The sequence below is a fragment of the Pituophis catenifer genome, unplaced genomic scaffold (genome assembly GCF_029215685.1).
Source record: "Pituophis catenifer annectens isolate HBS135680 unplaced genomic scaffold, rPitCat1.0.hap2 SCAF_6, whole genome shotgun sequence".
Classification (NCBI taxonomy): Eukaryota; Metazoa; Chordata; class Lepidosauria; order Squamata; family Colubridae; genus Pituophis; species Pituophis catenifer.
In genome coordinates, this window is record NW_027256886.1 from 17,221,362 (window position 1) to 17,245,717 (window position 24,356).

At 41.1% G+C, this 24,356-nt stretch overlaps 1 protein-coding gene across 1 annotated transcript in view; it reads left to right on the forward strand.

Annotated features, from left to right (window-relative positions):
• WDR49 (WD repeat domain 49) overlaps nucleotides 1–24,356 on the forward strand; it is a 121,827-nt gene that overhangs the window by 80,040 nt on the left and 17,431 nt on the right. Inside the window, exons 12-15 of the mRNA XM_070945955.1 lie at nucleotides 10,281–10,406; nucleotides 13,433–13,620; nucleotides 17,500–17,697; nucleotides 22,624–22,808. Of these exons, the coding sequence (XP_070802056.1) occupies nucleotides 10,281–10,406; nucleotides 13,433–13,620; nucleotides 17,500–17,697; nucleotides 22,624–22,808 (697 nt within the window). The remainder of the gene's footprint in view (nucleotides 1–10,280; nucleotides 10,407–13,432; nucleotides 13,621–17,499; nucleotides 17,698–22,623; nucleotides 22,809–24,356) is intronic.

Consider the following 24,356-nt stretch of genomic DNA (forward strand, 5'->3'; position numbering starts at 1 on the left):
TCCATGTCTAGCATGGGATCATTTCAGTATATTTGTTATGCAGAAGCCCATTAAATTGGTGTTATATTATCTGCAAATTTCTTTCCTTTATTAAGAAGGAGAGAGGACTGAAAATATACTGCAGTGTACGTTTGAGAGAAAGATAGAGCCAAGTTCTGTCTTTGAAGAGGTATCGAATGCAACATATCCAAATTGCCGAATGCCAGAATAAAACATCATACATTATATATAAAATGCCTAATAAGTTGTTCCCTGCATATTTAATACTTTCCCCTTCTGTCCCATTTAAATGCGTTTTTGGCAGTAACATTGCTAGGATCCTAGGGCTATACCCAGAGCTTAAAGAGATTGTTTATGGCCTCAAAACATAAAACTTTATTTTTTAAGATCCCGGGGAGTATGAAGGGATAAGAAGAAAACAAAAATAAGGAGCAAAACATGGAAAGAAAATGCAACATTCAGCATCTGTTACTTAATAATTATGCAGCATAAAAAATTAACTTTCAAACTTGTCTGGTACCTCTGTGTTCCTGTGAATATAAGAATAAATATTCTATATTTGAACTACAGCAAGTGGTGGCAATAAGCTGACCTTGAAATAAATAAATAAAGAGCAAGCATAAAGTGAACGGGAGACCACCAGGAAATGACAGGGCTATACATTAGTCTGGGAAAATGAGAACAAAAACAGTCATGGGATAAAATAATGGCAAAATCCTTCCAAATTGCTGCCAAGAAAACTGCATGGACATGTCTAGAGTTAAGCTGAATGGAAGGCTCATTTATTTTTATCCTGTTGTTAGGTTGGTTTGTGATACATATTTCAGCATATTTCAGGTTCCAATTTAACTCTAATTAAAACCCATATAGAGGTACAATATGATCAGGGAGATTAAAATGCAGTAAAATAGCTTATTCTATTTCCTGATTCTTTTCTTTATAGTCTGCTATTCCAAAGTGGTGTGTCAGCCCTGGAGGCCATCTTTTTCTTTGGATCTTCAGGGCTGCCACAGCCCTGGGAAACTGGGAGGGGGGATTGCATGGAGTAGTAGAGATATCTAGTCATAATAACATTCTTTTCTCTGAGAGTCAAGGACATTCTGCCTGAACCTGGAGTGGCATGACTGGGAGGCATCTCGAGTTGGGATGGTGCATTGCTTGGGCCATGTGATGAACATGTGGGTGCAGGGGAAGGGACTTGGACTTTCTTTTGGGTGAGGAAAACCTGGAAGCTTAGAGATGTGCCAATATGACATCTCTAATGAAATGGAACTTTGAGGAACTTCTAATCTTGGGGTCTTCTTTCATTGGCGGTGTTACTTGGAACCCTGACATAGTTTTGCTTTCTGGTTGTTGGCATTTTTAAAAGTCAGAATTATAGGACCATAAAAACGTACATCTTGATCAGACTACGAGGATCATCTTGTCCAACCCTCTACAATGAGCAGGAAAACAACCAATTAAATCATCCTGGAGAGATTGCTCTCCAGATATCTTAACATCTTCAGAGGTGATGTCAACCCTGAAGCCATTTTGGAGCGTATTCAGGGCTACCACAACAAGGCTGGTTGGAGTTGTGGGAATGGGAGGGGGTGAGTAGAGATAGCTGGGGACTTGTAGCCAAAATAAAATTCTTTCTCCTGGGAATCAAGGATGTTTCCACCAGGTGCTGGGGAGGCATGGACTGAAGCCAACTGGAGTTGGGATTGTGACCTGATTGTACCATGTGATGGACATGTGGACTGGGGGAAGTAACTTTTAAATTTAATTTGGGTGGGGAAAACCTTGGGACCTTCACAGTTGGGTTTTCACCAGAGGTGCCAATATGACATGCCTAATAAATTTGGACTTTGAGGAACACTTTGGCCTCAGAGTTTTGATTGCATTGGGTCTGTTACCTGGAACCCTGACAGGTGGAGAAACTACAGCCTCTATAGGAAGATTGGCTTTGCATGTATTTAAACTAAATCTAGGTAGCTGCAACTTATACCCATCATTTCTGGTCCTAGTTTCTGTGGCCAATTGGCCATGAAGAACAGTTCTTGGCCATGTTTTTATATCCAGACTATGTTCCTGTATCTTCTCTGCAATTTTTTCCTCTTCATACTGAACAGTATGGAGGTTCCTTCAGTCTATCCTCACAGAGCATGCTCCTTGAATCTTTGTTGCCCTCTGAACCCATTCCAACTTGTCAATATCCTTCCAGAAATGGGGTCTCAGGATACAAAACCCCAAGCCATGGTCTCAACAACAGAGCAAGGTTTTCCCATTTTTTTTCTTAGATACAGAGTTTCTTCCAATGAAGGCCTGAACTGTGTTAGTCCTTCCAACAAGTGTCCCACATTAATGATACATATTTAGCGTGTTGTCAATGACCACACTCAAGTCTTTCCTCATATAGTGCTTCTAAGTCATGAATCCTACTACTTGCATATTTTCTTCCCTAAATATAGTATTTACTGTATATTTTTCTTTGTTGAAGGATATCTTCTTTCTCACACCTCAGTGTTCTATCTTCTCTTGATTAGATTGCAACCTTGTTCTGTCTTCCAGAGTATTGGCCATAGCTCTCAATACTGTGACACCCACAAATTTTACCAACAACTCATCAACCTTGTTATCCAGATGGTTAATAAAACTGTTGAAGAATACCAAATCCACTGGCTGTTGCTGTCCAACTCAATATGGAACCATTAATGCTGAATCTCTGAGCATGAATTAATGTGCCAATTCATCTTCAAGTAGGATCATCCAAGCCAGCTTGTCAATAAGAAAGTTGTATTGTATGCAACCTTTCCAATAGCTTTGTTGAAATTAGTTTGTGTCTATGTATTTCCATGGTCCCTTAAAGTAATTTGCCTTGTCAAAGAAGGTGACGACATCTGTTTCATGTGAGTTATTTTTGACAAACCTATATTGACTGTTGACTGGAATTACAGCATTGTGACCCTGATGTTTGCAAATAGTCTACTTTATAACCTGATCTAACATCTTTCCAGCTATTGACTTTAGGTTCACCTGTTAATAATTACTAAGATCTTTTTTTCCCCTTTCCTTTTCTTCTCCAGACCTCTGGCACCTCCCCAGTTGCCAGAACCTCTGAAAGTTAATTGATAAAGATCTTCAGCAAATTCCTTCAGTCTTCTCCTTCAGTCTATTTCATCAGGGCTTGATGAATTGAAAACCTTTAAATTAGCTAGAAGTTCATTTGTTACATCAATCTGACCTTTACATCCTCCCCTCTTGTTTCAAAGGGTCAGCAGTAAAAGGAATGAGGTCTGAAAGGCAAAGGCAGAAAATGATCTAAGACTAGCAAAATTCAGTAAGGATGATAATCAAGAGAAAAGAAGCAGTGATTTGACTTGAATAAACTAGAGACTGTTTATGTGACTCAAATCACCATTTATTTTGGATGCAAAATAATAATTATTGATCTCCTTTTCTTGGTCATCTGTTAAGATCTCTCCATTTCGATTAAGCAATGAATGTAAAGATAATGGTGCCTTTGTTTTCCTCCATAGCTTTTTAAAAAAAATCCTTCCTGCTGGATTCTGCTAGTCCTAGCTGATTTTCCTGCTTTTGCCTTCCAGACTTCATTCTTCATTTCGGACCTGAAGTTTTGTTGACTCCCTTGGTTGTTATGCCATCTTTCTATTTCCAATAAGCATCCAATTTCATCTCTCTGAAATAATGTTTTATTTCTCACTGGTATTCTTTGAGACTCTGCTATCCTTAATTTCCTTTTCAAGGAGTCTCAGCCAGCTGTGACATCTTTTCAATTAAAAATTTTCTTCTCATGGCTTCTCCTTTACTACTTCTCTTATTTTAATAAACATCAGTTAATAAAATTCATGATTCAACTAGGAGTCAGTTAATAAAATCCATGGTTTCAGTTTGATAGGTTTTGCCTTTTTTGTTTTGTTATTAAAAATCAGTTCTAACTATGTGTGGTCAACGCACCCCCAAAGTTTCTATCGCTTTAATATCTTCAATTAATTCTTCCTGTTACTAAGGATCAAATCTGAGCTAGCAGATCCCCTAGTATGCACCTCAGTCTTAAGGAAGGCAAAATGATTGCCAACTCAAGTAAAAATAATACTTAATACCTTGTGTTTGGCAACATTCATTATCTAAGCAGATGTCCAGGTATGTGAAATCTCCCATTGTAACTTTTTTCTGTTTTTCTGATAGTTCAGTTATCTGCTTTAATAAATCTTCACCTATGTCATCTGATTGGTTTTGTGCCTGTAGGAAACTCCTTGTAGGGGAACAGTAGGCAGAGCTGCAGGGTTAAATTAAGTGCATCATCAGTTTAGAGTCACTGTGTTCCCACAAGCACTCCTAGTCCAACCCTCCTAAATTCTATTAACTCCTGTCTGCCACCAATTTAGTGTTGGACTTTAGTTGATCAGATTCTTTCCGTTGTCTTGAATAAGCTATGCTGCAATCTTATAAAAGGTCCTGAATCTTTGCACCCAACATTATTCTGGTCAACTCAAGTTCAACACTAAATTGGAACCACATAAGGGTCAATGGAATTCAGGAGGGCTTGGACTTGGAGTACTTATGGAAATGCAACAACTCTAAATGATGATATGCTTAACTCCTCCCCCTAGCTCTGTTTACTCTTTTTCCTATTCTCTTAGCAAGATACCCATTCTGTTAGCTTGCCATTTTATCTTAACCATTCAACATTATTATTAATATCAGTCCAATGGACCTCTGTACATATATATTCTTTGCTGTTATATAACTCAACACCCCCTCCTCTCCTGTATTACCTGTTCTTCTGAAACAAGGTATTCTACTACTGAGTAAGATTCATCCCATCATGTTTCTGTAATCCCAATTACATCATATCTCCCTTTATGTTTTAAGACATTTGGAGAAGGCTACATTCAGAGTAAAATATGGACCCCAGAATCAGCTCATCCCTGAATTATGTGAAGAAATGTATGGGAAGTAATTGTAACTCTGTAGCCTCTGAAACTTGGTAACACTAACTAACTAACTAACTAACTAACTAACTAACTAACTAACTAACTAACTAACTTCAGTTTCTATTGCTAAGGAAACAATACCAGTAGAACTGCTTATTGAAAAAATGCTATATTATGTAGGTGGCATTACTCTGCGGAATTGCCTACAAAATGATTCATTCCAATTTGTTAATTTTATTTATTTACCAGACTTTAATGACCACTTATCTCACATGATGACTCAAAGTGACTGACAACAATCCATAAAAAGCATACTTAAAAACAAAAGTACCCTTCTCCCACACACCAGACCAATCACTCTCATAGTTCAACTCCTCAATTGCTTGGGGGAAGAGCCAGGTCTTCACAGCCTTCCAGGAAGCTAAAAGAGTAGGGATTCCTTGGGTCTCAGGTAGGAAACTGTTTCAAAGAATTGAAGCGGCCAATCAAGAAGGCAGTCCCCCAAGGTCCCATCAAATGACTCCATAACCCACCCATCCTATCTACCCTAGTAGGATGGGCGGATACCCTCAGGGAGAAACAACCCACAAATAACATTCTAATAATTTTACATTTATAGCACTACGGCAGGAACTTTGTTAGCCTTTACATTATAACTTTCAGCTTCCCTCCTTTTGCAGAAACAAGAAAGCTAAAGTAGCTGAATACTTTCCCCTTAAAAAAAACCCAGCAGCTTAGCTAAGAGACTAATTAAGATACTACTTTATCTCAACAGCATAAGCACATTTACTTGTGCTGATATCGCTTGTATACTGGAAACCAAAAACCCACATAAATTGTTCTTACACTCAGAAAGATTTAGGGATTTCATTTCTCTTCCAGCATTCTTACTCCATTCCCATGTTCCCCCTCCATATCCTTTTGAAACTGAACAGGCTTAGAGATCAGCTCTCCATGGATCACAAAGCTATAGTGTTTGAAAGCTGAAAAAAATGAATAGAAAATCCCTCCGAGAGCACTGAAGTTCTCAAATATATTAAAAAATAAGCCGTGTGGATGTTGGGTGTACAGAAATGTACCATTATAAGGAGCCACAGTCTTTACCCAACTAGATCAAAATGTAATCAAAGCAACAGGCTGTCCAAGTTAGGTCAAAAGCCAACCGGTAAGGCTATATAATTTTAGAGTCAGTTTTAAACTTTTATAGACCTAATTAGATTGCTTTTTTTAAAAGTCCCCAATGTTTCTATGTAGCACAAAACAGACTTTATTATGAGTTCCCTGCCCCTCTGGATATCGTTGTGAGGACATAATATTCAATTATTATTATTTTAACCTATGAGCCATACCAAATCTGGATGAAGATAGAACAAACTATTGCGTGTAATATTGAAATCTGATTACTGAGTCTACTTTTTCTCTTGTTCTCACTTTTGCTTCCCTTAAATAACCCAGTCATGAGAAGATAACTATAAGTAGTCACTTTTTTTTATTTTATGAAAATTGTTAGTATAATATGACATATGAACCTAAACTATAGATTCATATGACAACTTCATTGTGCAAAATCTAGTTACTATCATAACTGTTTCATAATATTGGCATGTTCCTACCAAACTATAGACAGGGTTAACATAACCAATTGAATTTGGAGGCTAGAGGGTAGCACAGAGATACAGAAAACTGTAAGTCTTTGTTTCCATCTAGCAGTGATTCAGATTGTTTGCAGCCTTGAACAGGTAGTCCTAATTTTGAATGACATGACAAGTTTTATTTATTCATTTCAAACATTTATAGAGCTACCCATCTTGTCCCAAATGCTGGGTGGTTCCCAACCAAGACATAAGACATCTATTTACAATAAAAATATTAAATTCAAAACAATTACAATCCAAAGACCTAGCCCATAACAAGTACATTTCACAATCTCACCCTATCTAGTGCAGGGGTGGGTTCTACTTACCTCCGCTACCAGTTTGCAACGGGAGCATGCACATGCTCGTGTGGAAGTGCAGAAGCTTCTGCGCATGTGCAGATCATTCATGATGACGTCCGGGCGGGTGGATGGAGCCTCCTGCCGCTATTACTACTGGTTCGCAAGAACTGGACCGAACTGGGAGCAATCCACCACTGATCCAGTGCTTGGGGGAAAAGCCAGATCTTCAGAGTATTTTAGAAGGCTAAAAGGGCAGGGGACTGCCAGATTTTGATAGGAAGGGTGTTCCAAAGGCTGCCATGGAGAAGGCACACTTCCTAGGTCCCAGACGATGGCAGCATTTAAAAGAGGGGACTAGATGTGCTCCTAATCTACTGAATGTGGTTGGACAAGCAGATGTTCTTAGGAAGAGCTGGTTTAACAAATAACCTGATCTTGTTCCATAGAGGGCTTTAAAGATAATAACCAGCCCCTTGAATTGCACTTGGAAGGAAACTGGGAGCCAATTCAGATTATGTAGGAGAGGTGTAATGTGGCCAAATCTAGGGGGATCCATCATCACTGTGCATACCACTGCATTCTGTACCAATTATAACTTCTGGATGGTTTTCAAAGGCAGCTCCATGTAGAGGGCATTGCAATAATCCAAATGGGAAATGACCAAGGTATGAGTCAGGAAGGAGCAAAATTGGTTCATGAATATATGCAAAAGCCCCCACTGGCCACAGCCAAGAGTCACAAGTCATGACTCCAAATTGCATACCAACTGTATGTATTCAATGTCTATATACATTCAGTGATACACACACTATTTCAGTGGTGGGTTGCTCCTGGTTCAGTCTGGTTCTATGGAACTGGTAGTAAAACTGGCAGGAGGCTCCACCCACCTGCCACAACATCATCATGAGTGATCTGCGCACTCTCTCGCTGCGAACTGGTAGTAAAGGTAAGTGGAACCCACCCCTGCTACATTTTGCATGCTAAATCCTAAAACCAGGTTACTCTAACACAATTTTGTGCCCCAACAAATAAGCCATATTAAAGGTGAAGAGAATAATCAATTTATCCTCAAGGCCAAAGCTTGATTCCCACAATCCCATTTTTCCAGCTCTAGTATATTATGTGAGTCTGGTGATGCAGCAGACTAAAGCACTGTTAAATGACACCAGCTGCCTGCAATTACTGCAAGTTCAAATCTCACCAGGCTCAAGGTTGACTCAGCCTTCCATCCTTTTGAGGTAGGTAAAATGAGGACCCAGTTTGTGGGGGCAATAAGCTGACTTTGTATAAAATATACAAAAGTATAAAGGCTATTGCTTAACGCATTGTAAACCGCCCTGAGTCTCCGGAAAAGGGCGGCATATAAATCGAACCAATAAATAAATAATTGTGTAACTTAGCATAAATTTTGTGATCTCGAGAATTCAGTTCCTATGTCATCTTTTAAAAATATTTTAAAGTGTCCAGCAAAGCTAACTGGTTTAGAATTATATAAAGGAAAATTACTAATGAGGCTTCTGTTTTTTTATGGAAGCATTCTATCCACAGATCTCATATTAATCTCCCCAAATAGCTCTCCAAAACTCTTTGACATGCATTGCAGACTAATTCTGCTGACTGCTAGCTGCCAGCAGGTCAGCAGTTTGAGTCTCACCGATTCAAGGTTGACTCAGCTTTCCATCCTTCCAAGGTGGGTAAAATGAGGACTCAGATTGTTGGGGGCAGTATGCTGATTCTGTAAACCACTTAGAGAAGGTAAGTGAGTGGTATATAAATCTGTGAGTGGTATATAAATCTAAGTTAAAGCCGCTGGGTGAGATCATCCGTGGCTTCGGGGTGGAGTTCCATCAGTACGCTGATGACACCCAGCTGTACATCTCCACCCCAGGACACCCCAACGATGCCCTTGAAGTGATGTCCCAGTGCCTGGAGGCCGTGCGGGCCTGGATGGGGAGAAACAGGCTCCGACTCAACCCCTCCAAGACCGAGTGGCTGTGGCTTCCAGCGTCCCGATATAGTCAGTTGACTCCATCACTGACTATTGGGGCAAGTCCTTGGCCCCCACAGAAAGGGCTCGCAATCTGGGAGTCCTCCTGGATATGCAGCTGTCCTTGGAGGAACATATGACAGCTGTAACCAGGGGGACCTTTTATCAGGTTCGCCTGATACGCCAGTTGCGCCCCTTTCTAGATCGGGACTCTCTACGCACAGTCACTCAGGCACTAGTCACTTCCCGCCTGGACTACTGTAACGCTCTCTACATGGGGCTCCCCCTGGGGTGCACCCGGAGGCTCCAGCTGGTCCAGAATGCGGCCGCGCGGGGGATTATGGGGGCGACGAGGCGCTCCCATGTGACACCTCTCCTGCGCGAGCTGCACTGGCTCCCGGTGGTCTTCCGGGTGCGCTTCAAGGTGTTGGTGACCACCTTTAAAGCGCTCCATGGCTTAGGGCCGGGGTACTTACGAGACCGCCTACTGCCACCAATAGCCTCCCACCGGCCAGTACGCTCGCACAGAGTGGGCCTCCTCAGGGTGCCGTCCGCCAGACAATGTCGGCTGGCGACCCCCAGGGGGAGAGCCTTCTCTGTGATGGCGCCCACCCTCTGGAATAACCTTCCCCCGGAGTTACGTATAATAACAGACCTCCGGATTTTTCGTCGGGCCCTGAAAACTTATTTATTTCAACTAGCTGGGCTGGCTTGAGCTAAATTTTAAATTGGTTTTAAATTGGGTTGTTTTAATTTACGGCCAGAATATCTAATTATTTTAATACTGTTTTTTAAATTTTGTATGCTTTGTTTTTACTTAGGCTGTGCACCGCCCTGAGTCCTATTTGGAGAAGGGCGGTATAGAAATTTAAACAAACAAATAAATAAATAAATAAAAGTTCTATGGCTATTGCTTTTAGGTAAAGGTAAATGTCCCCCTCACACATATGTGCTAGTCGTTCCCGACTCTAGGGGGCGGTGCTCATCTCTGTTTCAAAGCCAAAGAGCCAGTGTTGTCCAAAGATGTCTCCTTGGTCATGTGGCCAACATGACTAAATGCAAAAGGCGCATGGAATGCTGTTACCCTCCCACCAAGGGTGGTCCCTATTTTTCTACTTGCATTTTTTACATGCTTTAGAACTGCTAGGTTGGCAGAAGCTGGGACAAGTAATGGGAGCTCACTCTGTCACATGGCACTAGGGATTTGAACCGCTGAACTGATGACCTTTCAATTGACAAGCTCAGCATCTTAGGCACTGAGCCACCACACCATTGCTATTACTCTATATTAAATTGGGAACAGAGATTCATCTTTTGTATTTGGAATCATGGTCATTGTTGGCACTGTGAAATCTGGCTTCCATACCACCTCATATACACTAATCGGGTTTATTATTATTATCATTATTCCCCACAGGTTCTCCAATGCTACAGAACAAAACATCTGACAAACATATGAGGTCTGCAGCTAATTCTGAAGCTGAAAACTGCAATGCTATAACTAGACTTGTCTTCTTGGAGAGTAGAAATATCTCAGCCACAGGTAAACTAGAAGTCCTTTCTGATAGCAATAGCAATAGCAATAGCACTTAGACTTATATACTGCTTCACAGTGCTTTACAGCCTTCTCTAAGCGGTTTACAAGGCAGTCCCCAATTTACAACAATTTGTTTAGCAAACTTTCAAAGTTACAATGACACTAAAGTGACTTATGACTGGTCGTTGCATTTCAAGCCATCCCGATGGTTGTGTGATCACAATTTGGGTGCTTGGCCTTGGCATGTATTTACGATAGTTGCAGCCTCTTGAGGTCATATAATTGACATATGCAACCTTCCTAGCTAGCTTCCAGCCAATTGGGGTGGGGGGAGGGGGAAAAGCTGGATTTCCTTAATGACTGTGTGATTCATTTAACAACTACTTTTGTTTGAATTTACTTAAAGACCTAAAATCAGACACTTAATAACCGCCTTGCTTAGCGATGGAAAATCTGGTCCCAATTGAGATCGTAAGGCCTACCTATAATCCCTTCCTATATTTTTCTGAGGCCTAGATCATATAAAGCTCCTTGGAGTAAGGCGATACATTGCCTAACTGAAATTTTAAAAAGAGGGAAGATTAATGAGGACAGCAGAGGTGTCAGACAGATGAATAAAGGATTTTGATGATGAAAAAGAAGAACTATCTCACTTTTTCTTGTCTTTCGGTATATCTGAACTTTTTTCTCCAGCTCTGATTTATGATTCAGGCCTTGTGAATTTATACAATGAAGTTATAATATTTTTATATTCAAACATCTTCCTCACAATTCCTATACTTTTCATCCCAAAATATATTTAAGAAGTATTGAAACCTCCTTACTTTGTCTTACATCTGCCCAAACATTCATTTTGATAATTAATGAAATTCACTCCCTTCCCCCATTTCTGGAATTAACCTTCTCCCAAAATTAATGCCATCACTTACCAAAATATATAAATATTTCTAAGCAGCTCACTCATTTGCTTTCTTTTTATTTGAATCAGAACTACCGTATTTTTCGGAGTATAAGACGCTCCGGACTATAAGACATACCTACCTTTTTGGGTGAGGAAAACAAGAAAAAGAAATCTGCCTCTGCCTCCCAGCATTTTTGCCTCCTTGCAGCAAACAGCAAATAGCCTGCTTTACTTTCAATTTCGTTTTCAGCATAGCTTGATTAGCACAAGGAAAAAAAAAATCTGCTCCCAGCAATTTATCTCTTTGCAGCAAACAGCAGAGGCCTATGCAAAACACCTGAGAGCAAAGCAGCTGAGAGTCAGGAGGCCGATCTAATCAACTTGTGCTAATTAGGCTGTGCTGAAGCTGAAACCAGCTGTTTCTTCTTGCTGCTTGCTGCAAGGAGGTAAACTGCTGGGAGGCAGAGGCCAAAGGGTGGGGGCCAGTGGGTGGGCGGGGCTACATTCAGTGTATAAAACACACCTAAATTTTCACCCCCTTTTGGGGGGGGGAGGAAAGCTGCATCTTATACTCCGAAAAAATATGGTAAATTGTGTTTGATATTGAAGGTACATTCCAAATGAGCAAATCTATGATGAAAGACTGGTTACCCAGGGAGTGTCTAAGTAAATAAATATTGATTTATGCCTCTGTAAATTGGAACAGCATTGCAAGATGATGATAGAATTTTGGTCCAGTTGAGAGCTTTGCTGCAACTAATCTTCAGAAAATAAAGTCATTTCTCAGCCACTTATTTTTCCAGATGTTTCTTGAATGAAAATGTCATTGTTTCCCTCTAAGGTAAATTGGAATCTTTTTTTCAGATTTATGACCAATGATTTGAGAAATCTGTTGCTTTAAGGATTATTTAGGATTCTTTGGTGCCCATAAACTACATAAAACTGACAAGAGGAACTTTACTTTGCCAAAGTAAAAACCATTTATATGAAGATTTACAGTGCTGTGTACAAGTTTTGCAAATAGAAAATAAAAAAAGTCTGGGAAATAGGTTTCTAAGCTTAATTTCTTTTTTTTTAAATAAATTTTTATTAGAGTATAAATATTAAAAAAACATAACATAACATACACACAACAAACATTTATACAACATATAAACAAAAGAAATTATGTTTCTGTTTCAAATAACAGAAACACAGATAGATAAAGAACCAGAAACGTTTTTATTAGGAATCTTTAATAAATCATACTCTAAAGATATTAAATATCTCACAATTCACATACTAACAGCTGCAAGAATAATATACGCAAAAAAATTGGAAGCAAGAAAAAACGCCAAACGAAACAGATTTAATAGAAAAAAATTTAGAATGCGCTGAAATGGATAGGTTAACCAAAGAAATACAAGAAAGAGAAGAATCAGATTACTATAAAATATGGAATAAATGGTATAATTGGTTAAAAATTAGAAATAAACAAAAAACCTAGAAGGGAAATATTACAGATATAGAAAATGTTATTACACTAAGGAGAGGTGAAGAAATATATAACAAGCAGAATGTCACTTTGAAACAATGCTTAAGAAGGCTTAATTTCTTATTGTGATAACTTCTCTCAGTGTGAGAATGCGAAGGATTGCTGCATATTTCACTGCTGGTGGAAAGCTGCAGTATTAAAATGAAGACTAAAAGCCACACAACACTCATCTAGCAAGCTTCACTTGCAGTAAAAATGGCTCATGATGAAAAAAAAACAACAACCCTGTATTTAGAAAGTTAAACCAAATGCACAATTCTATTTGACAATTCTCAGAAAGAACATGTAAGAGAAGACTTCAAGATTAAGGCTTTAATCTTATAAATATTTGCACAAAATAGAATAGAGTACAGTCATGGGACAAAATCACATGACATGCTCTCTCTCTCTCTCCCCCTCTCTCCCCCCCCCTCTCTAACAGTCTTCATAGTAATTGTCCTTCAGGATTGTTTGAGAGATGCACAATACAGAGTTCCATGCAGCCCCAGGGTCTTGCGCTATTCAAATAGTATACTTTTTTATGCATGTAATTGAGCCAAGCTTTATAGTGTGAGATTAGACTCACCTTCTTTATGCCTCCTTGTCTTCCTATTTTAGGTGGAGCCAACCTTATCTCTTGTGGAGGTGCTGGTTGGGTCCGGTTTTGGAATACACAAAATAGGAAGCTACTGGCAGAATTTGAAGCTCACAGTGGAGTGGGATCTATTATTATGACAACTGAAAAACAAAACCAATACCTCATCACAGCCGATCTGGTTGGATGGCTAAAAATATGGGACATAGAGGTAAGAGGAAGGATTTCTGTATTAACTTAATGGGGATAAAGATCAAAAGTTTTTCGAAGAGTTTTAAGATCAAAAATTCTGGTCCCACATAATTTAGGGCCCTAATCATGACCCTGTTTCCCTCCTACCCCCAGGGTGTATCATCAATCACAATTGCCGGAGCAATTTTGTGGGTTGTAGAGACCACTCCCCTCTGGCTGCTGTTGGAAACCCTGGGAGACAGCCTTGAGAAAGATATGTCTGGAATGTGCTCCTGTCTGTGTCTGCCATGTTGCTTCATCGGTTTCCCATCCCCCTTGCCTATGGAAGCTTGAGAGCAAGCCAGGGATGCTTTCCAAGTTGACATTCTAAAATTGTAATACAATTTCCTGGTATTTAAAAAAAATTCTTAATGGGATATAAATTTCTATTTGTTTCAGTTCTTGATCATGGGATTTGAATTTAGGTTTCCCTGACTAAAATTCCAGTACTAGTCATTACAACAACCTTCCTGTCACCCCTGAAGCCATTTTGGGAGCATCTTCAGAGCTGCCACAGCCAGGGCTCCTGAAGCTGTGAGAGGGGAGATAGAGATAGCTGAGGGGGATGTATAGCCAAAATAACATTCTTTCTCATGGGAGCCAAAGATGCTCTACCAGGTGTTGGAGGGGCGTGAACAAGAGCCAGCTGGAGCTGAGACTACGACCTGATTGTGCCATGTGATCTGGGGGCAAGAACTTGGGGTTTTGATTTGGGTGGGGAAAACTCCGGGTCCTTCAGAGTCAGGTTTTCACCAGCGGTGCCAATATGACATTCCTAATAAATTCATACTTTGGGGAAACTCTAGGCCTCAGAGTTTTGATTGCTTTGGGTCTGTTACTTGGAATCCTTACACTTCCCTTATCTGTCACAGCTCAGCATTGGTACCATTTCTGGAAGGAAAATGTGGTTCAGATAAGCTGTGCATGTTTTCATACTTTGCAAATATGTACCCATCCTTAAAGATATTTTAATCTTAGACCTGTGCTACCCCATATCTGTTTACCCATTAGTTTATTGATTAAGCTACAAGCTGAAGTTATGTGTCATATTAAACCATATAACATGGTTATATGTAGCCGCTCTAGTCTGGCTTCAGGCCTGGGCACAGCACGGAAACGGCATTGGTCGTGTTGGTGGATGATCTCTGGAGGGCTTGGGATAGGGGTTGTTCCTCTATCCTGGTCCTGTTAGATCTCTCAGCGGCTTTTGATACCATCGACCATGGTATCATGCTGCGCGGTTGGAGGGGTTGGGAGTGGGGGGGTACCGTTCTGCGGTGGTTCTCCTCCTATCTCTCCAACCGGACACAGTCGGTGTTGGCAGGAGGGCAGAGGTCAACCCCAAGGCGCCTTGTTTGTGGGGTGCCGCAAGCGTTGGTCCTCTCGCCCCTTCTGTTCAACATTTAGGTGAAGCTGCTGGGCGAGATCATCCGTGGCTTTGGGGTGGAGTTCCATCAGTATGCTGATGATACTCAGCTGTACATCTCCACCCCGGGCCATCCCAACAATGCCCTTGAAGTGATGTCCCGGTGCCTGGAGGCCGTGAGGATCTGGATGGGGAGTAACAGGCTTCGACTCAACCCTTCCAAGACCGAGTGGCTGTGGCTTCCGGCGTCCCAATATAGCCAGCTGGTGCCATCGCTGGCTATTGGGGGTGACTCATTGCCCCCCACGGAGAGGGCTCGCAACTTGGGCATCCTCCTGGATGCATGGTTGTCTTTAGAAGAGCATGTGACGGCCGTGGCCAGGGGGGCTTTTCATCAAGTTCACCTGATTCGCCAGTTGCATCCCTTTCTGGATCGGGACTCCTTACGCACAGTTACTCAGGCACTCGTCACTTCCCGCCTGGACTACTGCAATGCTCTCTACATGGGGCTCCCCTTGAGGAGCACCCGGAGGCTCCAACTGGTGCAGGGGGGATTATGGGAGTGAGGGGGCAGTCCCATGTGATGCCTCTCCTGCATGAGCTGCATTGGCTTCCGGTGGTCTTCCGGGTGCGCTTCAAGGTACTGGTTACCACCTTTAAAGCGCTCCATGGCATTGGACCTGGGTATTTGCGGGACCGCCTTCTGCTGCCGATAGCCTCCCACTGGCCAGTATGCTCCCACAGAGAGGGACTCCTCAGGGTGCCATCAGCCAGGCAGTGTTGGCTGGCGACCCCCAGGGGGAGGGCCTTCTCTGTGGCAGCACTTGCCCGCTGGAACGACCTGCCCCCGGAGATACATATGATACCAGATCTCAGGGCTTTTTGCTGTGCCCTAAAAACCTTTCTTTTTCACCAAGCAGGGCTGGCGTAACACTCCCCCCCTTTTTTTTTGAGATGTTAAATTTTTAATTGTCTATGGGTTTTAGTCGGGATTTTAAATTTAGGCCAAAGTTATGTAATTCTTTTAACAAATTTTAAATTTTGTATTGGGATGTTTTTTATTTTGGCTGTGCACTGCCCTGAGTCCAGTAGGAGAAGGGCGGTATACAAATTTAATAAAATAAATAAATAAATAAATAACATGGTTTAGAAACCAATATATCTGGGGTCACATACCATACTAAGATAAAACCAGGCCAAGCTTTTACAGCTTAACATGATTTACAAATCCTATTTGGGCATTATACTTATGAAGAAGTCCAAAAGTTGAGCAAGCTCACAACAAATATCTCACATACTGTGTAGCCTCTCTCTTTAAACTCATACACACATCATGCATGCATCCTTTGCATGCATATTTCTACCAGACAGCTGTGTATTTTGCATGTCAAACCATAACTATGAAGACAAATTGAAGTATACAGTTGTGTGCAAGAGGCATATTTCTACTTTATGTGAATGCTTGGTTACATACTTTTTATTGAGTTTGAAATGGAATTGTTAAAATGGTTGTTGTTGGGGAGAAGGAGAATTAGATTTGAGTTTTTTACAAAAGTAATAAAAGTGGGGTATACATTCATAGGGGAAGTGTTTCTGAGTAATTATAAATTATGGAACCTCCATGTTCTGCCAAAGTTGACTATTAAATAACCAGAAATGGTTTCCAAGTAGAAACAAAGCAAACAGGCAAAAAAATTGTCATAGTTTGGGGTTTCTTAGATTCATCTGGACACTAATGGAAAAGGATGTTGAACCAAACACCTGTTTCTGATGGAATTGATTCATGTTCTTTTGAATACAACAGCTCTCAGCATAGCTGATAACGTAGATCTTTCCATTCAGTTGCTGCTCTTCCAGGAGTTCAGTGATCAATCATGTTTGCCAATTGCTATAGCTACAATACAAGGTACTATATTCATACATACGCTCAGAAGTGGGTTTCAGCAGGTTTTGACCAGTTCTGGACAACCAGTAGTGGAAAGTTTGAGTAGTTTGGAGAACCGATAGTAAAAATTCTGACTGCCCCTGCCCCCATCTATTCTCTGCCTCCCAAGTCCCAGCTGATCGGGAGGAAATGGGGATTTTGCAGTATCCTTCCCCTGGATTGGGGAGGGAATGTAGATTTTACACTATCCTTTCCCTGCCATGCCCACCAAGCCATGCCACACCCACCAAGCCACACCCCCAGAAATGGTAGTAAAAATTTTTGGAATCCACCACTGCATACGCTGTTAGGATATCGGATTGTGTAAGTATTTAAATTAATCTAAGGACTATATGATGCCCACTGTGGCATATTTGAAGACTGCCAAAATGGACACCATATATTTATGTAGCCTTATTAACTATTTCCATGTATTGCCCACATGTTACATGAGCCTTCTTAACCTACTTTAAACTTGACAATATGGTTAAAAACTAAACCAAACCCAAAGCAATTTGTATACTTATGTTTCCCCTATTTCTCTTTATTTCCCCCTTGCTCTCTATCAGGATTACTGCCTTGCTCTGGGAGAAAACATCATAACACAACCACCTGCTCTACTAAGATCATTTCAGGCACATGAAGATTGCATCACTAGCCTGGAGTCTTGTTGGCAAAACAACTGTCTTTTTATCGTGACTTCTTCAACAGATCATAGCATTGTTCTCACAGACATTTCTGGCACTCCATTTGGGATATTTGGACAGGTAAAAATGTGAACATTTACCATTCTTTCTGACATAGTTTTCTCAGCATTGCATGAATTATTTTTATTTCATTGATATATTTAGAAAATTTATATAGGTGCCTACTCACTCATAGCAACCCTAGGCGGCTTACAAGCAATAAAAACACAATATGGGGGGGACAATTACCGCCCCCCCCCCAGTGACAACATACAGTCAAATAAGTCATTATTACAGTGGTGAAATCCAATTTTTTTTACTACTGTTCTTTGGGTGTGGCTTGGTGGGTGTGGCTTGGTGGGCATGGCAGGGGAAGGATACTGCAAAATCCCCATTCCTTCCCACTCCTGGGGGAAGGATATTGCAAAATCTCCATTCCCACCCCACTTTGGGTCCAGCCAGAGGTGGTATTTGCCAGTTCTCTGAACTGCTCAAAATTTCTGCTACCAGTTCTCCAAACCTGTCAGAACCTGCTGGATTTCACCCCTGCATTATTATCATTTAAGTATAAGACGGTGTCCAGAACTGGGATGAAAGCATTCTGTAAGAGAATATATATCCCTCTGGGGTACAAAGCTATACATCTGTATATTCTTCCTGTCAGAAGCCCGTGTTTCTAGATTGGGACATCTTCTGAACTGTTCCCAAGGGGGAGAATGAGCTCCTGAGAAGAGTTGTGCTGGATCCCTATTGACTTAGCATTTGAAAAAAATGCTAAGTGCATTTTGGTTCTACTAGTCCTATAATTATTAGCACTTATTTTATATTTTCAGTTTTTATATTTTGTCTGTCCCAAAGGTGCTTTTTCAAAAGGCAACTGGACTTTCTTGTTTTTCTTTGAAGATGGTACGCGAGTATAAATGGATTTCTAGAAAAATTGCCAACTACAGGAACCATTTATACTTCAGTTTGAGATGCAGATAATAAAGACTGATCCCCAACAGCCTGCGTCTGTGTTCAACAATGAAGGGACACAGGACAGAAAACATCCTGCAGAAAGCAAGCTCTACAACACAGTCCTTTCAAAAGTTCTAAGAAGGCTCCACATCCGTCTGCACTACTCAGGTGACCCTGAAGACACAGACAAACATTTAAGTAGCCTCAACAACTCTCAAAAAGAATGCAAATGACCAGCTGTCTGCAAGGCACATAAATCCTTCCATTCCCCACCATCCAGTCAGAGCTGAAGAAGTTTCTTGGATGAGAAGTGAAACGTCTTCAAAGAAAAACAAGGAAGTCCAGTTGCCTCTTGAAAAAGCACCTTCGGGACAACCATGACCTGGATGACTGAGAATCTCCATTGATATATTTTATCTGTGTCTGATTCATTACATTTATATATCCTCCTTGCATTTTGAATATCTCAACGAGGCAAATCTAATGCTTCCTCCTTTTATTTTTCCCACAACAAAAACCTTGTGGGATGGACTGGCCTGAGATAGAATACCTGGCCCCAGCTAGCTTTCTGATCTAAGGGAGGACTAGAACTCACAAGCTCCCATTTTTTTTATACCAAAGCCACCTTGAGCATAAAGCAAATCAGTAAAACAAATTTACATAAATAATGTACAATTCCCCTGCTCCCTTCTCCTCTTTTTCTTCTTCCTCCTAACCTGTGGTATTCATGTATGTGCACATATACTATATCCTTCAGCTTATTTAAAGGGGATATATATATGAAGCCGAAGACACTGGCCTGAAGCTGAAGACACCAGCGTGAAGATGACAAGTGGGACCTCGTTGAAACGTCGCCAAGATACTATCAATCTTACACGGGAAAAGACCCGAATACACAAAACTTGTGTGTGTGTGTGTGTGTGTGTGTGTGTGTGTGTGTGTGTGTGCACGCGCGCGCACACACACACACACTTGTTTTCTGAGGTTTTCACGGGTGTTTGTATGTAGGTCTTTGGTTATTCGGGTTTTCTCCCGTGTAAAATTGGAAGTATCTTGGCTTCCAAGACACTTCCAATTTTACGCGGGAGAAAACTCGAATAACCAAAGATATATATATATATATACCCTTTAAATAAACTGAAGGTGACACTTGACATTTCAAGAAGCTAAAAGCTTTTCTTGGGACGCAGATAACTCAAAAAATAATTGGATGAGCAGTAATTTGTCTAAAAAAAGTGATGGACCTGTGAAGATACCATATTCTGAAGGTGAGATGGAGGCTGATTTACATTCTTGACCTTATCTATAATACTTTCATTGTTTGATAACCTGCCTTTACACCATTAAAGACCAAGCAAAATGTTGAGATGAGGAACTTGCACTTGCTGATTTACATCAATTTGGATCAGTTTTATTACTGAATTGTTTCAGATTCCTTGCCTGGAAAACTTAATAGCTGGCATATTTTAGAGCTCCCTCCAATGAAACGTGAGATAAAATGTATCCCTGACGAATTGGAGATAAAGGTTATTCATATCATTTCCTTGAAATGTTCCCGAAGTGGAGCATGTGTTAAAAGCATCTTTATTCTACCAGCTGCATTTGGTCCATAAGGAAGGGGAAATGCAAATTCCATAGAAATAGGGGCGCAATACAACAAGCAATGCAGTGCACAGTGTGTAGCTACTGCATCATCTTCATCCACCACAGGTGAAATAATTGATTGTAGAGTATCCATAGTAGATATGTGCAAGAAATCAGGAAGGAGGATAGAGTTCAAAAAGTACTACAAATTTATTTCATGCTGCCTATACACAGGAATCTGAACTTCTAACGGCCAAGGTAAATTGGCACCAGCTAAGAGTCAATGGACTTCAAAGGAGGCTAGACTTAGGTCTCTTACAGGGGCATAAAGACTCTAAAATGATGATCTGTTTGACTCTGCCCTTGACCTTAGTCTAGTGATAGTTACCACTCCACCTCCAGTTCAGGACCTGCCCATATTTCAGATATGGGCTAAGAAGTTTAAAATATCAAAAATTGGAAATAAAATAAAAATGAAAAAAAAATCATCCCAAAATAACTCAATTTTATAACTTCTTAGACTATACCAGTGATGGCTAACCTTTTTGCCATAGCGTGCTAGCAGCGTGTGTGTGTGTGTGTTTTACGCACGCACGCATTCCCTCATCCATAATTCTATGCACCCCACCCCTGCGCATGCACACGCGAACCCCCCACAATCCCCACACTCCCGGTAGGCCAGTTTTTCTCTCTCCCCAGGCTCCAGAGCCTTTGTAGGAGTCTGGGAAGGGTGAAAATGGCCTTCCCCCCCTGGAGGCCCTCCGGAGGCAGGAAATAGTCTGTTTCCCTACTTCTGGTGGGCCCAGAAGGCCCAAAAATCAGCTGGCCTGCACGCACATGCATGCCAGAGCTGAGCTCGCGTGCCCACCAATAGGGCTACATGTGCCAGCTGTGGCACATGTGTCATAGGTTCGCCATCACAGGACTATACAGTGCATTCAGAAAGTATTCAGACCTCCTTCACTTTTGTGAATGTTGTTTATGCTGCAGCCTGGTTCTACAGTTGTTTGAAATTCATTTTTTTTCCTCATAAATTTACACTTACTACCCCATTATGACAAAGTGAAAACAGAAGTTTAGAAATGTCTGTAAATTTTACATTTAAAGGTCTGTTAGGGCATAAGAAGAAGAAGAAGCTTGTCTTATGAATGCTAACAAGACTGGAACAATGGCAAAATATGTGGTTGAAACATTCTGCAGTGAGATGGAAATGTAATCCAACTTTGACACAGAAAATTGACCCTGCAGAAGCCATGTCTTAACTGAGACTTAGAGGACAGGATGGTTGGTACATCTGCAATGCAATTCCTAAATCTCAGCTTGTTGAATTGCATCCAATCCTGATTAAACTAGGTGTTTAAGGTACCCCCCCCTTTGGCTGTCTTCAAGTCATTATGGATTTTTGGTGACCCAAGTCCATGCAGTTTTCTTGACAGCATTTTTGGAAATAGTTTGCCATTGCCTTCTTCTTCCTAGGGCTAAGAAAGAGTGATTACCTCAAAGTAACCCAATAGTTTTATCCCTAAAGGAGGCCTAGAATTCATGTTTTCCCACTTTCTAGCATAGGGCTTATATCCACAGCAACAAAAAACTGGCTTTCAGTTATAAACTAGCTTCCCCTAAACCAACTTTCTCTGATTAATTAACTCACCTCATGTAATCTAAACTTTTTTGCCTGAGAGGATTAATCCCTTGCAACATCCATGCCTGAGACACTATCACTTTTGCTTTCAATGCATACTTTAGCAGTCATATGAAGCTAAAAATAAGCATTTTTGTAGTGTCAATCCTAGTTGCACCATCACAGAGCTATTTTTTGCATCCCGAGGGAGAAGAGGCATTAAAAAAAGCAAGAAGTAGGGAGGGAACGAGAGAGAAAAAAATTTCTGAAAAAGAGAGGGGAAGAGGGAGAGGGGGAGAGAGATAGATGAGATATTTGGGGAAAAAAACAATGTCAGAAAGAAATAATAGTGGTACCAGTTTAACCATGGCTTCATCCTCATCTTGCTTTGGCCACATCACTCACTGTCAGCCTTGAAAAAATCGATCCTATGGCAATGAGGCCTCAAAACATTGCCCATCCCACTTTAAAACAATGGCTTTATATCCTTTTCTTAGCATCTTGGGGCTTATCACTTAAATTCTTTCTTCATCTTTCCTGTATTTTGCTGAAAGTACTAAAGGCTCACCTTGTCCTTTAGATATGACACTTTTAGCCTTAAAAGATAATACATAAGAACAAAAAAATATCTTGTTATAGAAGACCTACAAAAGATGATCGAGGAGGGGTCAACGTAAGATATTTAGAAAGATAATACCAAAAGATAGATGCTGTAGATAGATAGATTCCTTCCTTTCCACATTAAGACTCCAAAGAAGAAAATGAAAGAGTGAGCCAGGGCTACCTTCTAAAGCTCAGAGATGATATCTGTTTGATATATCCTTTATCCCATGATCTGTTTTTAGGAGGAGCACTGGAGAATTGGAAATCATGTGCCATCCTCGTCCAAAGGAGAAAATGATACCCAGAGAGAAACAGAGAAAAATGTAATAAAGAACAACCCTGTACAATTGGTTGAAGACAATGCTCCCCCTTCTATCGTGGAACAAATTCAATCTGTTGCAGGGGATAAAGACAACTGTACATTCATGTATGTAATGTATCTCAAAGCTGATGTAAAATGACATATTTTTGAGAGACTAGGCTATTAAGAGAGAGTCAAAACATTCCATTATCAGAAACTTTCTTTCTCAGGAAATACAGTGCATGAGCAGGTCAAGGTCAGTTGCCTTGATTCAGTTGCTTGGTTTGTGTTCTGGAAGACTTGGACCTTTAACTACTAGTCTTTGCTAGTTTGTTTTGTACACGCTAATGGGACTTCTCTGAAGAATCTAGGAAGGCTGAAATAGTAGCCATTATTTCCCTTTGTTTTGTCTTTAAAAGTTTTAAAGGTAAAGGTTCCCCTCACATATATGTGCTAGTCGTTCCTGACTTTAAGGGGCAGTGCTCATCTCCGTTTCAAAGCCAAAGAGCCAGTGCTGTCTGAAGACGTCTCCGTGGTCATGTGGCTGGCATGACTAAAGGCCAAAGGCACGCAGAACGCTGTTACCGTCCTACCAAAAGTGTCCCTATTTTTCTACTTGCATTTTTTATGTGCTTTCGAACTGCTAGGTTGGCAGAAGCTGGGACAAATAACGGGAGCTCACCCCATTACATGGCACTAGGGATTCGAACTGCTGAACTGCCGACTTTTCAATCGACAAGCTCAGCGTCTTAGCCACTGAGCCACTGTGTCCCTGTTAAAAGATTTGGGAAGGGTTTTTTTTTGAACAAACAGATCCAGTAGAAGAATAGTGGTCTCCCCCATCCCCCCTCTCTCTCCACTCTCATCCCTCCCTCGTCCCTCCCTTCCTCTCCCCCCCTCTCATAGAACACAGAATAACAGAATTGGAAAGGACCTTAGAAGTTTTCTAACTCAACCCCTCCTCGAGAAGGAGACCTTATATCATTTCAGACAAATGGTTGTCCAATCACTTTTTGAAAGCCTCCAATGATGGAGCACCCACAACTTCTGAATGCAAGCTATTTGATTGGTTGATTGCATCTCACCGTTGAGAAAGTTCTCCTTAGTTCTAGGTTGTTTCTCACCTTAGTTTCTATCCATTGTTTCTTGCCTTGCCTTCTGATCAGGGGTGGGTTCTAAATTTTTTTACTACCGGTTCTGTGGGCATGGCTTATTTTGTGGGTGTGGCTTGGAGGTCATGTGACTAGGTGGGCGTGGCTAGCTGGTCAGAGTCATTTCTGGAAGGTCCTCGCACTTACAACCAGTCCTCGCACTTACGACCCGACTCAATTGTTTGCTTTTAACACTGATCAGCTGTAGGACGGCCCTTTGAAGCCCCACGGCAAGAGTTTAAACAGTTTTTTTCCCTCTAGTCATCAGCTGGTACTCAGGAGGCAGCAATAGATTGGGGGTGGGACCAAATAAAAGGTAAGAATAACGTGGGGGGGGTGGGGGGAGTGGTGGCGGGGGGGGGAGAACCGGTTTGGTGAAGTCATATCGTCACCGCTACCGGCTCGGCCGAACTGGACCGAACCGGGAGGAACCCACCACTGCTTCTGATGCTTTAGAAATAGTTTGACCTTCTCATCTTTCTCTTTCTTTCCCATTTTTTTTCCTTTTAGCCCAAGTGACAAC